A 16,868-nucleotide genomic window follows, 5' to 3' on the forward strand; every position below is an offset into this window, starting at 1 on the left:
GCGGCAGATGGATTGTCTAGATGGGAGCCTACCGACGCCTCGGGTAAGGATTTAGACACGAGAAAGTGAGGGATTAGAAACGGGGATTGATGTGCTTGGCAGAGGGATTGCATGCCACTGTTGACACATCGCCCACCTGCCACAAGCGATAAATGCAGACGGAGAAAAAGAATGTGCCATTTCAATAGCAAAATGTAGGAAACGCGCTGTAAAATAGTTACAATCAACTTGCAGTGATTAGTGAGGATTACAGATGCCTAGCAAAAGGAGGCAGGACGGGAGTCATTTGGCCCAACAATACATCATAAATCTCGATGCTCACACCAACTGTGATGTTCTGCTTTTTTTTTTTTTTATATATATATATATATATCATTTACATTTTGTACCAAAAGTACATGGACGAACTCTAAAATCAGCAAGTAAGTACCGGTAAGCATAAGCACCTAAAAGGCTGCTAACTACAATTTAACGTGCATAGGCATTAGACATCAAACTAACCGAACAGCTCTGGTACGCATGCCAAGCCAGTAGGCAGCAGTGCATTTTTTTTTTTAACGCTTCTGATTAAAAATAGGCTTGCACTGTAAAATTTTGGAAGTACAGTTGAACTTCGATGTCAATGCCGGGTCAGTTGTTACTGTGAAAAAAAAATAAACAATCCACAAATATGCAACTCTGCGGGTGCAGAACTGTGAATATGCAGACTGTAGTTTTGATTTGTAATATCACCATTCACCAACTCAACTCAACTCAACTCAAGTTCCCATCTGCGCGTTTAGTGAATTAGGCGCTCGCAGATTGCTCCATTTTTGCTGGTTAGCGTGGTGCAAAGGCGACGCAAACCTTTACAGGGTTCTCGCGGGGTCTTAAAAAGTCTTAAAAAAAAAGAAGAAAAAAAAAGAAAAACGTCTAAAATTCAGAAAGTTACATTTTAGGCCAAAATGTCTTAAAAAGCAGCCATATTTTCATCCTAGGTCTAAAATTTAATTTACCAAATTCTAAAATTCTTACATCCGTTCCTTACATTCCGAGAAGTGTCTGCTCTGTAGAAAGAAAGAAAACGTGTGTGTTGCGTTGTTTCTGTTATTTGCGTGCTCAAAGTGAGGGGAAACATTTGAGGGGGTGCGTTTGCATTGTAGTTCAAAGTAGTTCGGGCGGGCGGGATCTAATGTACGTGGGGCGGTGCAAGTGAGATGTGACGCGCGGCGGCGGCTTGTTTTGCCGCGAGGTACGACAACAAGAGGGGGAGGAATTATCGTTGTTGCTTTCTGCGGACATCCCGAGCTCAACATGTCAAGCTAACACTACCGGGACAAAAACAAACAGGCAGGGTGGTGAACGACGAACTTACGGCACGGGATAGTGTGCGCGCGCGTCACAGCGAGTGTCAACAGACAGTAGCAGAAACCGGTGCCGTACATTTCGGTATTTCCCTTGGCTATCGAGTCCTCTCGGTGCACTTGTATGTCCCGGTGTTGGTACTGCGCGCGACTCAAAACAATAACTCCCGTGACGACCCAATGCATGAATTCAAACTTCATACAGGTATGTCCCACAGCCAACACACCAGCTAAGCTAAAAGCACATCACAAGCGTCTCTCTTTTTTTTCCTGTCAATGTACACAACTAGCGTGACAAGCAGATAGTAGAACTGAGACGTGCCCGCAATGAACGTCATCAAACTCAAAATGAACCACAGCAAAAAACAAAAAAAACAAAACAAAAACAAAAAACAGCAGCGATTCCGTGGTCATCATCGTGTCTCAGATTAATAACAATCAAAAAAGAAAGAAAAAAAAAAAAGACGTCATACATTAACCAAAAATGAATGTGATGGGAAAAGAAAAAGAAAAATTGTTGATAAAAAGGGAAGGTTACTTTTGGCAATATTTTTTTGATATATTAAGTGGTTAAAATGTGTTTGATAGATTTATTGTTCCATAAGGTGGCTTCATATTTCTTTTGGCTGGACAGTAGCAGGGCCGGCGCTAGCCATTTTGGTGCCCTAAGCATAAATGTTTTGTGGTGCCCCCCCCTCCCCCAACATTCCATCCACACACCCCATCACCCCTCCCCTGGTAGAAATGAACAATATCTGAGTATTTGTCAGTTTTTCTTTATTAAACAAAATAACTTGTAAGTAGGGCTGGGTTTGAAATATCGATATATCACTATCATACCTTTTCATATCCCAATATCGATACATAAAACCATGTATCAATATATCGACCCCCCCATTTTTGTCAATTTATTTACACAGCCTGTGCTGTGGTTGTAATTTATTTAAATTATTATTTATTGTTTTTATAAGGCCATGTTAAATGAAAGAGATTAATGTAACTGCAATGGATTCAATTCCTAATGTAAATATTCATATTCTTAATTAATAATGCATTAAATTAGAGCAAGAAGTTTCTACTCTTTGCAGCATTGGTACTTTTGACTGTCTAAAATATGTGCTGCATGAATTCCTCAACTGAATCGAAAATCGTTGTGAATCATGAATTGAATCGGGCCCTTGTGAATCGAATTAAATCGATTCTGGAAATCTGAATCGATACCCAGCCCTACTTCTAAGTGTCAATATTGAAGTTTTAAAAATGTTCACAAAAATAAGTGATAAATAATAAGTCTTTATAAAACTAACAATGACACCAAATACTCAAATAAATAAAGCTAAATGAATTAAAATAAAACTCAATGCCACTACTATTACCAAATAAACATCTGGAAATAAACAAAGTGCAAGCAAGTTAGTAGAGGCCCTACAGAGGCACATGTCTACATTTCTGGGCTGCAAAATCGGCTATCAGGTCATCATATGACAGCTTTTGTGCAATTTCCGCATTTATGTTAGGGTATGAAATGCTCCTTGAACATATTGAAGCATTGATCCTGTATTCAGAAATACAAGACAATATTCAGGGATTCTACAATGAAATATGGTTTTGAACCACCCATGGTACAAACATTTTCTAAATTGATTAGGATTATGGTATTGTGCAGGCCTATATTTAAAACACAGGTACATGAAAATTTTAATAATCTACCTTTTTAGAGAAGGACTGATAGGGCACTATGTAAAAATTCTGGACATAATGTTAAAACTATGAATATGAAATGAGGAAATCTACTTAGCCTTAAGATGATTATTATTATTATTTTCAAATTACACTTTCACCAGTACATGCCGCTCTTGGCCGTTCCATATGAAACAATATTGTCTCGTCACATTCCATTTAACATACCGTATAATGAACGTGCTGGTCACAACCATTCCACTGCGGCGGTTTGGAGTGTTTTTTTTGGGGTTTTTTGCTAACTGTGGTCATGTAAACGTAGCTGCTACAAAATAAACAAATTGTCATTGTCATACCTGCAAGTGACGCGCGAGCATCATCTCATTATTTTTTCTTTTCTGCCCCCAATTCTTGATGCCTTTTTGATGACATGTCCAGATATCCAAGAATAAACTTCTGCCAAATTTGCGATTGAAGCATAAAGTATACCCCACCCCACTCCCCCTTTCCCTAGTAGTTTGTTTCGTTGGAGCAAAAGTGCACCCCGCTACCCTTCCCCTTTCCCTAGTAGTTTGCTCCGTTGGAGCAAAAGTGCACCCCGCAGCCCTCCCCCTTTCCCTAATAGGAACAAACTACTAGGGGAGGGGGGGGCACCAATGTAGACCAGCGATACCGCTCGTCGAGTAAATAATGCTACGTTATTTTTTGTATTTATTAACATGCTTTACAAGCTTTTATTTTAAATATTAGACACTGATATTATAATTACTAATATGATTATTTTTACGGGCTTGATTTGTTTTTTGGTGCCCCCTTAGGCAGTTGGTGCCCTACGCGCAGTGCGTGGTAAGCGTATGCGGAGCGCCGTGTCTGGACGGTAGGTTTATTTAATGTCTCAAATTTTTATGTTTCTGAAATACTTCACACTCTGCACATATTGTTTGTGTCTTTTTAAAGGTTAAATATTTATATTTCAAATTATCAGCCTTTTGTTTTCCTGATCCTTATTTTGAATAGGAAAAAAAAAAAAACCCCAATTATAACTGTCAATAACGACTAATAAATATTTAAACTGATACATTTTTCAGTCATATCGCCCAGCCCTTTGTTGCGGTCTATTTAAATAATTGATTCAATATATGAAAATATAGAAGATATTTTTGTTGTTTTTTAACACGTTTGAAGATACCGTAAAAATTTGTGGTGTTTTAAGCTTAACGTCGACAAGCAACAAATGTCACTATAAGTTTTGAATATTTAAATGAATCGTATGTTTTGATAGCCACTGCTGTTGCAGGCAAAACTTGTGTTCCAATCAAATATTTTGCAAATATATCGAGTTGCGTATGCGTAAAGTCATGCTACACCTCCACAAAAAATGGTGCAACCAAATCCTGTGCGAGCAACTAAAAATGTTACTCGCACCAGTGCTAGTCGTGGAAACGTTAGTGTAGAGCCCTGCAAGTTGGCATGGTTTTGAGAATCAAATATGTGAGCCCCCCGGTCGGTCGGTCGTGAAGTTGGTCTAAAATTTTTCTCATAGTGGTCTAATAAGGTCTAAAAAAGGTCTAAAATTTCACTGAGTGATTCCTACAAGAACCCTGGTTTAGTGAATAGGCCCCTAACCCCGGGTTTTCACCGGATGCGGTTGCGGTGCGGTGAGTCTTGACTGCGTGCTCCGGACGGGTCAATTTTTTTGTCAATCCACACCGGCTCCGCACAGCTGCGGTCCGGCAGCTCCGTCGCCGCCCACTTCCCAACGTGTCTCGCGGGACCGCGCGCGCGCGCGATCATGTGGCATTTCACAACGACAAACATACAGAAAGTCTGCGCTCAACAGAGAAGCAGAAAGAGAGGTGGACTTCTTTTGATTTAACCTTTTCTTCTTCTTCTGCTATGAGATTCCATGCAGCATCCTTTTTTTGGTTGTCCTTGTAAAGTATATTAATAACGAGAGTCGGGTCAGTGCGGGTCCACTCTTTATTTCTGTCTTCCCCGTCCGGCTGCCGCTCAGTACGGCAAGCGAGACGGGCACAACAAGCAATCGCGAACATCAACCTCACAATACATTACAGTCCTTATAAAAAGGATGTGCCGTGTCATATATTATTTTGTGGTTTTCCTCCTCCAATATAAACCTCTCCTCGTCCATGTTCGCTGGTGTCTAAACCGTGAATGAGCACATGGCCCGGCGACGCCCACGTCACGTTTTGCTGAAAAACTTGCGAAATAGGAGCTGGTGAGTGTTTTATTCTGAAAGGTAACCGGAAATTTATTTTGAAACTGCCTCGGTCTTCCTGTCCCGCTCGATGTGTTTTGTGCTAGCTTGCCATTTGCCGGAGGCCTACCGCTGCGGCGTCCGGCAAAAATAGAAAATAGGCTATCCTTGCGGAAGGCTTGCGGCACGCCGCAGGCCTTCCGCAGTCGACACGCAACGCACCCGCAAGCGGTGTAAACTGCACCATTCGAATGAATGGAATCTAATTGCTTGCGTCGCCGGACCGCACCGCAACCGCACCGCAACCGCATCCAGTGAAAACCCGGGGTAAGTGTTGAGTTTCCTTGTCTCGCAGTGCCTGATTAATGAGAGGGGCGTGTCCCCTGCACCACACCTGCGGTGCATCACCCATTAGGACTTTATAAGGACTGGGATTCCATGCAGCCACTGTCGGATCGTTGCTCCGTCTGCTCACAGCCATTGTATCAACTGTTTTTATCGTCCTCGCTACTAGGAATAGTCTAAGATTCTCGTTTGGGCCTATGCAAGTTTTGCTACGTCTCTTTTTGTTCCCACTTTTGTGTTGCTTTCTTGTGTTTGCGGTTTGTAGCCTTCGGGTCTTTTTAGCCTTCCCTGCATTTTGCAAGCTTCTTTTGTTAACCTTTTTCCCCTGGCTTTTGTCCAGCGCTTTATGTTCATATTCACGTGTTTGGTGAATAAAACACTCGCATCCTCCTGTGTTCTGTGTTTCTGGGATCCACTCTCTGGTCACACCGGAATCTTAACAGTTACATACCTTGGGTTGAAATGTAATGATTATCTATCTATCTGCATTTCAATGTGCATCAGTTATATGCAGATTTTACTATTTGATGGTCGGCCCACTGAATATTCCTTGTTTGCCCTATCCCCTGTGAATTGGGGTTTCTCTGTATCTGTACAAATGTATCTTGATATTTAATTGAATTTGGCTTCATTAGCATAATTATTTCAATCATCCAAAAGTATTTAAAAGTAATCAAGTTTCATTACTTTGGCCTATTCCAGGTGTCTGCAACCTGCTCTGGAGCTATATTTGGCTCTTTAGTCCCTCTCCTGTAGCTTCCCTACCATAAAATGAAATTGATACCAAAACAGGTAGAAAAAAAATAAATAACCATAACTTCTACAAAAAAGAAAAACGAAGGGCAGAAAATTACCAGAATATGTCGATAAAAATGTCAAAGGCAGACAGACAATCTAAAAATGTATGAAGAACGACGCATGAAAATAAAAAAAAAATAAAAAATAAAAAAAGAGAGAAAAAAGACAAAAGGTAGAAGAAAATGAATCTGAAAGTACTGGTTGCTGCTAATTTTTCTGTTATGATGCAGCTCTAATTAGTTATTGGGCCCTCAGTAAAAAAACAAAACAAAAACTACAAAATAATGTACTATTGAGTGTTTTTAGGCCAAAAAAAAAAAAAAGTCCACTTCGATGTAATGGACATTTAGCTGTAACGAGCGACTCCTTCCCCTCAATTAGTCCATTAAATTGAGGTTCCACTTAAGTGTTCACTTCAAACTCACGGCATACAAGTTAACTGCCTGCAACATAACGTCAAAGCTAATGCTTGAAGCGCTTACTCTGTCTATATGGCCCGACAGACATGACTTGACCTCTCACTAGGTACGTTCAGATGGTTTCTTCCACTTAAGTCGTGAAGTGGTTGCACATACGCTGCTTGATTAACAAAAAACAATCAGATATTAAAGGAGATATGTTGTGGAAAATGGCATTTTTAATACTAGTATACAAATAATTCCTGAAAAGGGATTTCAGGAAGAACATAAAATTCATCATCCAATGATATCAAGAGACTTATTTGCACAGTTCATACGTTCCTTCCATGATAGGTGAAGGTTAATCTCTATATTTGGAGAGGGTGGGCATCATAAGGTCCAGTCGCTCTGTCATGCAGAAGAATGATGCGCTTCCATCTGTGACTGAGCTATGAGTAACAGGTCTGGACATACGCTGCGTGTTTCATTTGATGTTTGGCTCCACTCACGCCGACATCCATCCTGCTGGAATGGGCCCACCAGTGCAGAAAAAACCCCGTCTACAAGTTCATGGACCGTTCAGTCACTGTTCTTGATAAGGCATCCATCATGCTGCAGCCTTTCCTTGGAAATAGACATAAAAGGACCTTGAATGATTTTTTTTTTTTACCCCAACGGAGTAATCTGACATCATAAAAGTTGTCTTCCCAAGCAAACCACATACTGAACTGAAGCTACGATACTGTCATGATAATGCTATCTGACTTGTGCTACAATAACAACAACAAAACACAGCAGTGAAGCTGCAGTGGAAAACAAAATCACTTGCAGTTTGGTGATAAGCAAAAGGAGATTCACATTCTTTGAAGGAATGGAGCATTATTTATTCTCCTTGAAGACTGTGAGGATGTAAACACAGTTATCACGTAGAGATGAAATAGAGAAACAGACATTCAGATATGCCTTTGAATGCAGTTGTTAAAAGGCAGTGCAAAGTAAGAGACTCGTTGCTATAGTGTGAGCTACATGCTGCGCCATGCACCACAAACTTCCATATTTGACGGACCAAAATGTGCTCTAACAAAACCAATGATTTTGTAACGTCCATTATCGATCACTCGCAACGTCTTCATCCACACAAAATGTGCCTGGCCACCCCTCAAGTGTTCATTTAGGCATCCAAGTTTTGTTCTCTACCTAATTTTGAAAATGAGACATTTCTGAAGTGACAATCTGTGAAATTCACATAAACCACACTCACAGTGAGTTTCCCCACGCATGACTTGGCAGCTTGGGTGAAAAAAAAAAAAAGATCTGCCATTTTCAAGAAATGACCATATATATATTGTCAATGTTAGGATAATTGGTTTTCACAATGTGTCTACTACATGTGCCATATCCACAGATCCACAATGTAATTTAACAGCTTGGTGATTAAGTGCTGCCACTGAGAATGAAATTCTAATTTTATTTAATCTGTATGTGGACTCACTTTTCTCTTCAGACTCTGGGCTGCATTAGAACCAGAGTCAAAAAGACCGATCCCACGGTTCCCATAGTAACTGTTGGTCCCCATATAGTAGGGGAGGGGTGAGCTCATTTGCATACAGAACCAACCCACCCAAAACAGAGTTATTTCAACCATCTCAAAAGTTCCACATCCAGAAAACTTATTACTTTCAGTGACAGTTGGCTGCTGTAATGAAACTGGAAGAAAAAGAAAAAAAAAAAAAAAAAAAGCATACATCACCATGGTTTTATAGCTATGCAGCAACTGCAGACTTGAAAAGATGTAACTTTTCTAGCGCCTTCTGCTTGAAGTATCTGGTACTCTCGGCAATGGTGTAAATAAGCATCCTTGCTCCCTATAGCGAGCCTGTATCTGATTCTAAAGCACTATTTGGTGGGATGAAATGTTTTCCCTCTGTGTCTCAGAGACTGGATTGTATAACCCCCTTGGCTTCTCTGCATCATGTACACACAAATCAATGTAATGTGAATGCTCTTGTAAAACCTGCACCTGAACCATGAGAACAAGCAAACAAAAAGACATAAAAACAAAAAGGGGGAAAAAAAAAACCCTTAAAAATGACAGCTGACCTCACAGGCCAAACTTTTTCAATGTGACTCTTCCACATGATTAACAGCACCTGGAGTACAAAGCTAATCTCTCACTGCAGGAGAGCCCATCGGGCAAGGAGGTAAAATAAATCTATGCACGTGCATGCGGAAGACGAAGAGGAATTCATCTCTTCAAAGAAAGACACACATATACAGCGGTCCCACTTTAAACATTCATTTCAAGTCCACCTCTCCAGACCTTTATGAACCCATTTCTTAATGGGCGGTATTAAGAGTGAGAAAAGAAACCGACCTTGACTACCCTAGTGGAAGTAGTTTGTTTTTTTGTTTTTTGTTTTTTTAGTGTTGGCTTTAAAAGTAGGCTATCGTGATGCTTTCATGGCACTGGGTAATTAATTAGGGTGATTGGGAATTTGGCAGAATGCACTGCGCCTTTCTGGAGGTTCTGACAGACCAAGGGCGATTTCTTTCCAATGCCCCCAACGCACTTGACAATTTGGTGGCAGAAAGAAACTACTCTTTAGACCAGCTAAAAGCAAGTCTAAGTTGTGGTGCAGGTGGTGTAACGTAATTTTTTATTTTTGTGGATTTAATCAAGGTGATGGCAGACAGATTCAGAGCTCCACAGACGTGTAGTGGATGTCATCGTAATTCATCCATAAAAATGAAAACATGTATCGAACCCTCTGAAACTTTGTAAACAATTCCTTCATTATCATCATCAAATTTACTATAAGTCAATTTCAGCTTCCAGAATGTCAAACGTGTGTACTTCCCTGCCCTGACTATAAAGGCAATTAGAGGAGCCGCTTTAATTGGCCGGAGTCGACTGTGTACCATCCCACAACAGTGCATAATTCAAAATGTATTTGTAGTCAAGCAAAATACCAAAAGAAAGAAAACTCCTCCTGGGCCTGAGTGTCAGTCAATGGGATCAATTTGTCACCAAAACATTTTGTGGAACAGTTAACTTTTCGAACATGTGTAAATGTGTAGCTAATGACTGGGTGAATTATTGCAAAAATTTTATTTTTGTTGCTCTAATGTTGCTTTATGTGTCTTGTATTTTTTTTTCTTTCTATCTGTACTTTTACAATCACTTTATTTTTATACATGTTTGAAATGAACTAGGAAAAAAAACTTGAGCTCTGGCCTCAAACCTATCAAATATGTTTGTGATGAACTACAACTCTCTGAACTGATGCAAAAAATATATTAAAAAAAATAAAAAATCAAACCATCTACCCACCAATCAGTTTTTGATTGTGCTTATCCTCATGAAGGTTCAAATGAGCTGTAGCATATCCCACATGACTTTGGGTGAAAGGCAGACAACATCCTGTTCTGGTCTCAGTTATTCACAAAGCACATGCCGTAGAGACAATCAACTATGCACACTCACATTCACACCTCTGGACAATTTAGGGTTTTTAATGAACCCAACATACATTCTTTTGAAATGTGGTAAGAAGCCAGAGGACTCCAAGAAAAAAACATGCAAGCACAGGGAGAACATACAAACTCCACAAAGCAGAAGCTTCTTCAAGACCAGACATTTGGATTCAAACTGACATCTTCACCAAGCAAGAAGAATCCAATTACCTCAATTCAACTTTTGTGGATGACTATAGATGAGAAGAATACTGTTGTGTGCAAAGCGCTTTGAATAATTAATAGAGTGAGTTCCGTTACTGACTTGGGAGCAAGCAGCATGGGTTCAGTTTCGACTTACTGATGGTGAGATTTGTGAGAGTGAATGGTTGTCTGTCTGGATGGACACTGTGACTGACTTGCGAGTAGTCAGGGGTGCTGTTGGCTGAAGTCAGTTGGGATCGGCTCCAGCTAACCCCTGACCATGAAGAGGATAAATAGGACAGTGGATGGATGAATGGATTTAAAGCAGCATCTAAAGCACCTGACCAGAAAATTTGCTATTCAACATAAGGACAGGGATGTACCTGAAATGGACAAACCTCGACGTGGCAAATTTCAAAACAACTTTCCCTGAGTTCTTCTTAACAGTTTCAAATCCAGGGAGGCGAGCTGTCACGCTCTGCTGACAAATGGGAGCAGCGTGCGCCGGAGGACTTTTGACGGCACATCACAACAGTGAGCAGAAAACAGATCACAGCACCAGTGGGGAGCGAGAGAATTGTTACAGGATTATGCACCTGGCAGCACCACGTGCCACATACTCTGAGTCCCGTGTAGCTATTCTGCCAAGGTCCCAGCACAAGGCTGTTAATATTCTTTGGATATGTGCAACACTCGGTGGATTTTTACCACAGGCGCAGGGCTTTGCTTAAGGGACTTGTGATGCAGTGATGGGTGACAGCCAAAGATAACAAAAATCCCACTATAATTACTGTTCCGATGTTGCAAGCCAGCACTACTGCGGATTAGTCTTCTACTAGCTGTGCAACACGATGTTAGGGTGCAGCTGTAAAAATAGTACCCATCTCTTATTCGCACACTTTCTCACCCTATACCTCCTCCTCCCACTTTCTATCCCCCGCTTGCCTTCCTTCTCCCAAATCATAGGCCTGCAGCATCAGCTTCAAAGAGCATAGATAACTTGGAGGGGCTATGACTCAAGTTAGACTGTAATTCATAAGAATGCATGCGATGATCATATCATTTTCTTATTCATAATAGTGGCATTTGGCTTTAGTGCACCCTGTTCTGTCAGTCAGCACGAAACAAATACTGAAGGTATATATCAAAGAGTGTCTATGTTAAAGAAGAAAACTCCATCATTCACATAAGCCACAAAAAAAAAAAAAAAACATACCTTTAGCGTCTGAATTTTTCAACACAAAGCGCAACACCATGGGCCCTATTTTTATGCCCAGTGCAATTCAAGCACATTGTGCCATTTTGGGATGGAACGCAGCCGACTCCAGCCAATCGAGGAAGCTCCCTCATTCACATTAAAATCAGGGTGGTGTATGCGCTTTAGCGCACGCATGCCTAACATTGCGGAAGCACAAATTGACTCACCTGGGGCCTCATGTACTAAAAGGCTTGCGTGGCTTTCATACTAAAACACAGGGGCATGTTCACTAGAGGTCTGCGTCGCCTTTGCACGGCACTAACCGGTAAAAATGGTGCAATTAGGGAGCGCCTAATTCACTAAACACGCGCAGATGGAGAACTCCGTCACTAAGTGCCCTGCCAACCAGATTGTGCCACGGTGCGCCGGTGTTATTTGCGCGTATGTAAATTGGGTAATTTGCATACATTTGACGCAAAATATGCCCACCCCAATGCAAATGAGACTCATTGATATACAGCAAATTTGCAAAAATGCCAAATGGGGTATATACCATGGAAGAGGCGGGACTTTTTCCATGAGCTCTGATTCCAGTTCGCCACATGTGGGCCGCATCCCAATACTTGTGCTTCCGACTTTGTGCCTCTCGGTTGCCCTTTCCTTTTGACAGGTGTGTGTGTGTGTGTGTGTGTAGTGTGTGTCATTTGTCCGAAGCACTTCAGAGAGCTGAGACGCTCAGAGGGGTGGGGGATGCGAGTGTTGGAACGCGGCCCACATTTCTCAACCCAGAACCGGAATCAAAGCTGATGTGCAAAAACACGGAAGTCGGAAGTCCCGCCTCTTCTGTGGCATATACACCATTTAGCAATAGACTAGAAAATGTGAAAGCAGAAGTATAACAATCATCATCATCACCTTGTCGGCACCCACCAGTATCCTTTTCTTTGAATGTTTGCCACTACACCACGTGTCATCAGTCAACGATAAGCATATACTTTATTTTTCTAGTATTATTTTACAGTACAATGGTTAACTTCTTAAAAAAAAAAAAAAAACGCAACAGTAAATGTAAAAATGTGTATGACTTCCGCAAGCCTTGTCAACCTCAGATGCTACGACTTCGTCATGTATTATCATATCAAGTGTTTGATACTATTTTATCACAGAGGGGTTAACTAATTTTTAAACTTAATGTGTTAAGTTAAGTGGGCCAGTGTCTTAAATGCAGAGGGACTGGGTTGTAGACCTAACCCAGACAAAAAGAAACCTGAAATGGGTACAAAAATAAATAAATATATAAATGACCTTTACAGATTATATTTGCCGTAGGATTTCAAGCATTAAAAATAGTCCTGGTATGTCAAAAGATATAACGTCCTTTAGCTCAAGCTTCAGCCTGAAGATAATTATTTATTGATGGGAAAAAAGATAAACATTATCATGCGAGTAGAAATCTTCCTTAAATCCGCACTCAAGAGTTGACGCACTCTCTTGCTCTGAGGTTGTTTTACCGTGTGTGACACCTTTGTTATGCAGTGAGAAGATTTGATGCTGAATGAAGCATGCAGTCTCTGGGCTCTATGATTCAAGTCAAGACCAAAAACAAATAATTCATATATGCACCCACATACACTACATGATGAGATAGTGGGTGTTGTGTGGCAACCGTGCTTCAGTGAATCCCTTGGATGCTAACATCATCCATTTTATTCTCTATCACAAATATGTGTATGAAGATGTTTCAAATATATTTGTACAGTAGACTTCTGTGAAACGAGTGGGGGAAAGGTCTTCAGCTTCCAGTGAATTATTGCTGTACTGTTTTAAAGCATGACTTTCAAAACTAGAAATCATCATAGCCATGACTTTTTGTGTTGAGATTTGGCAAAACAGAGTACAGGACCAAAACAGTGCATTATTATTATTATTATTATTATTAGTAGTAGTAGTATTATTATTATTATTAATAATAACTAACAATAACAATAACAATACTAATTATTATTATTATTATTATTAATAAAAGATGGCGATAGGAATTGTGAGGGGGATCTAATACACTTTTTAATCTGATTTAACATACTGAAATGTAAGACTGTAGATTTTAACGCATTACAAACCACGACAAAACTTAATTAAAAAAAAAAAACAACTAAAAAAACAAAAACAAAGGTTGTTCAAAACGAGGCATCGCAGTTCTGGCATGAGAGCCTCACTAACATTCATATTTGCTTAAGATTTGAACAAATGTATTTTTCTTAAAGCATTTTTTTAAGAAAAAAAAAGAACTTTTTATACATTGTACTGTACTGCAGGTGTATGTGAAATTGTGGAATGTCTCACGACACTAATATGGAAATATATATATAAAAAAAAAAAGATGTATCAGAACAAAAGTAGAGGAAAAGTGACAAAAATAACCCGTTTAAAATTTGATTGATATACAGCATATATTTTTATAATGTAAAAGTGGTAGGCTGGTAGGCTATTAAGCTCTACCTACTGCTTTTACACTCTTACTTATTTTTGTGTGAATAGTGTATTTTAGTCTTGGTTGTATTGTTTGGAAAAACCTGATGAACTGAATAAAATCAATTAAGGTGCCCCTGAGTTCAATAAAGTTGCTGCAAAATCCAAACATCATGATACCAATAACAATATTTAATGTAGGATTATTACTGCCGCATCCCTCTTTATAGCCGTGAATATTAAATGTAATTTCAGCCCGGTTGATGAGTTACTCTCCATTTTGCCGGCCAGATATCACCTTATTGGACTCCCATGACCCATTTGGATGCAAATTCACCGGCACATTCTCTTTCCACTCTCCTGAGAATGATGGGATGGTCTCAGTCTATCAACTCGAACACATCTTGTGTCATGCTGCAATACACTGTCTGATATTGATGCTGGACATGATAGGCAAGGTCTAGCAACAAGAATGTAAATGATGCCTACTAAAAGTTTAATGTATCACAGCCTCATTTACTTTGCACTGGACACTCAACTGTGTTCAACATCAAAAACGGAAGTTCATGCAACAAAGTTACTCCCAATCAGGCAACACGTTTTGGATAAGAAACACTCACTGGCTTGCATGAGCTGACCCTGGCGCCCAAACACCTGGGAGAAGGGGCTTCGGCTGCAGGTGAGCATCTCCTCCATGCTGGGATGCGGGCAGGGAAAACGGTCCTCGGCAAAAGAGAAGGAAAGAAAGTGCAGGTTGGCAGTTGCGGGTGGATCAACTCCCTTCCTCTCACTGACTGACTAATTTGCCTCACAAAATCTCCCTTTTCGCTTTGCGCCCGGCCGACTGCAGATCAGCCTTGTGTCTGGCTGCCTCTGATGTTGGGCTGTAGCCCCGCTGACGAGAGATCAGTGCTGCCGGGTAGCTCTCGGCTTGCTCATTAGTGCGACAGTGTGTGTGCATGAGAGGGTGAGAGAGAGAGATATGGTGGGGAGAAGAAGACGACTGCAGTAGGGTAGACGCGCTCTCCCCTGACGATAAGAGCGGAGAGATGTGCCGGGTTTAACGTCATATATAACTGATGCTTGTACTTTCGGTGACTGGTGAGGGCTAAATGTTGGACCGGTGTCAAGAATCACTCAAGACGACTGCACAGATGTTTTCTCAATTTCAAATCCCTGACGGGTTTGATTCAGAAGCTCCACCAGTCTTGTGATTCACAACCACTGTGATCATCATTATTTCAGACATTTTTGTTTGGTATTGTGCAGTGAAATTTTTCTTGTCAAATATGCTCCTTGGCTCAATAAAGGCTCAAATCCAAGTCTGAAGACTGAAAATGTTTCAAATTATTCAACAGTGGCAGTAATTAAGAGACAGAATTGTTCAGATTCTTGTTCCCGCTTACATCACTTGTTGCTAGGTTAAATTAACAAGGCTCAATCAGAAAGAACTGTCCCAAATATGCAACTAGGCCAATGATACCCAACCAATACATCGTGGTACATTAATCTGTTGGTCTTGTCAACTTACCCAGAGGAGTGAAGACCTCTGCCAAGGCACAACAATCAGCACTTAAATATCCACTGGATATTCCTGAAGTCACGAATTAAAGAAAATGTTACAAACAGTGGAGAAGTCATCAATAAAACAACCTTTTTGTGGTGAGGTAGTCAAAAAATACAAAATCAAATAATACCTCTCATTCAATTATAAGAAAAAGCATGTGGCCTCTTTATAATGACTGCACCTGAATTTGAGCAAAATTGGTTTGGGTCAGATTCGGTGTGGAGATGGTGGACCCAAGTGCAGGGAGGCAAACGAGGCATGGCAGGAGTGTTCTTAAATAAGTTTTAATTTAACTCAGAACAAAGTGCAACATAAGATACAAAGTACAGAACAAAGCAGGGAATAAAATTACTAACGGTTAACACAAAAGGCAGGACTCGGAGGCACGGGAAACAGGGCAAGAACAAGGACAAAAACCGGCAGCATGACAGGTAGAAACGCAACAACAACAGCAATGAACCAACAAGAACTGAATGGAAAACAGGTGACTAAATAAACACACTAATTGACAATGACTAGACACAGCTGGGCAAGACACGAGTGGAAGGGGAAGCTGATTGGTAGATACACTGGGAAGGGAAGACACATGCAGGTGGACAAGGTTAACAATAACGAGACCTGGGGAGACAAACCAGAAAGCAGAAACAGAAAGATGACAAACTCAAAACCCAAATCATAACAGGTTTGAATTGTGATCTGATCTTAATCAACAACCTGCTGTAGTTCATCGATGCCACGCAAGCAACTATGTTTTGTTTACATATTCTGCCAAGTGTGCTAAATTTCCGTAAAGGTTGTGTTCCGAGATTAGATTGAAACAGAAGTAATTTAGCATTCACAATGCGATTCATCAAACCAGAGACGAATTGCAAAGGCTAATTTTGTGTCTTTAAATGCTGCATTTAAAAGTCAGGTACAAACTGCATAGCTGAGCATAATGCTGACATTGAAGCGCAGGCAAAACGAGAGGAAACACTGAGATCTTTTCCACACGTGTAAACATTTTTGAAATGCTAGAAACAAGAATGATCATGGCATGTTGTCTATTCAGCAACGCAACGATGAAGCTGCTGAATAGGCAAAAGGAAGACTTGGAGCCAGTCACCTGTGGCAAAACTATCGACTCTGTATTTCCCTGCACGTGGACCATTTCAGCGTGCTGTGATATTTGCCTGGTTCTGAGCTCAGATCTGAA

General features: G+C 40.5%; 1 protein-coding gene across 4 annotated transcripts in view; it reads right to left on the reverse strand.

Annotated features, from left to right (window-relative positions):
• Window positions 1-16,131, reverse strand: part of kazna (kazrin, periplakin interacting protein a) — a 147,062-nt gene extending 130,931 nt beyond the window's left edge. For 2 of the 4 annotated variants that reach the window (XM_077514599.1, XM_077514601.1), the window contains exons 1-3: window positions 15,804-16,131; window positions 15,638-15,700; window positions 14,727-14,803 (exon numbers count right to left, since the gene is read on the reverse strand). In XM_077514599.1, coding sequence (XP_077370725.1) covers window positions 14,727-14,802 — 76 coding nt within the window. In that variant the 5' untranslated portion in view covers window position 14,803; window positions 15,638-15,700; window positions 15,804-16,131. Of the gene's footprint in view, window positions 1-14,726; window positions 15,071-15,637; window positions 15,701-15,803 lie in introns of those variants that run through there. The other 2 variants (XM_077514597.1, XM_077514596.1) reach the window with 2 other exon arrangements.
• Window positions 16,132-16,868: the final 737 nt, after the last annotated feature.

The sequence above is a fragment of the Festucalex cinctus genome, chromosome 2 (genome assembly GCF_051991245.1).
Source record: "Festucalex cinctus isolate MCC-2025b chromosome 2, RoL_Fcin_1.0, whole genome shotgun sequence".
NCBI lineage: Eukaryota > Metazoa > Chordata > Actinopteri > Syngnathiformes > Syngnathidae > Festucalex > Festucalex cinctus.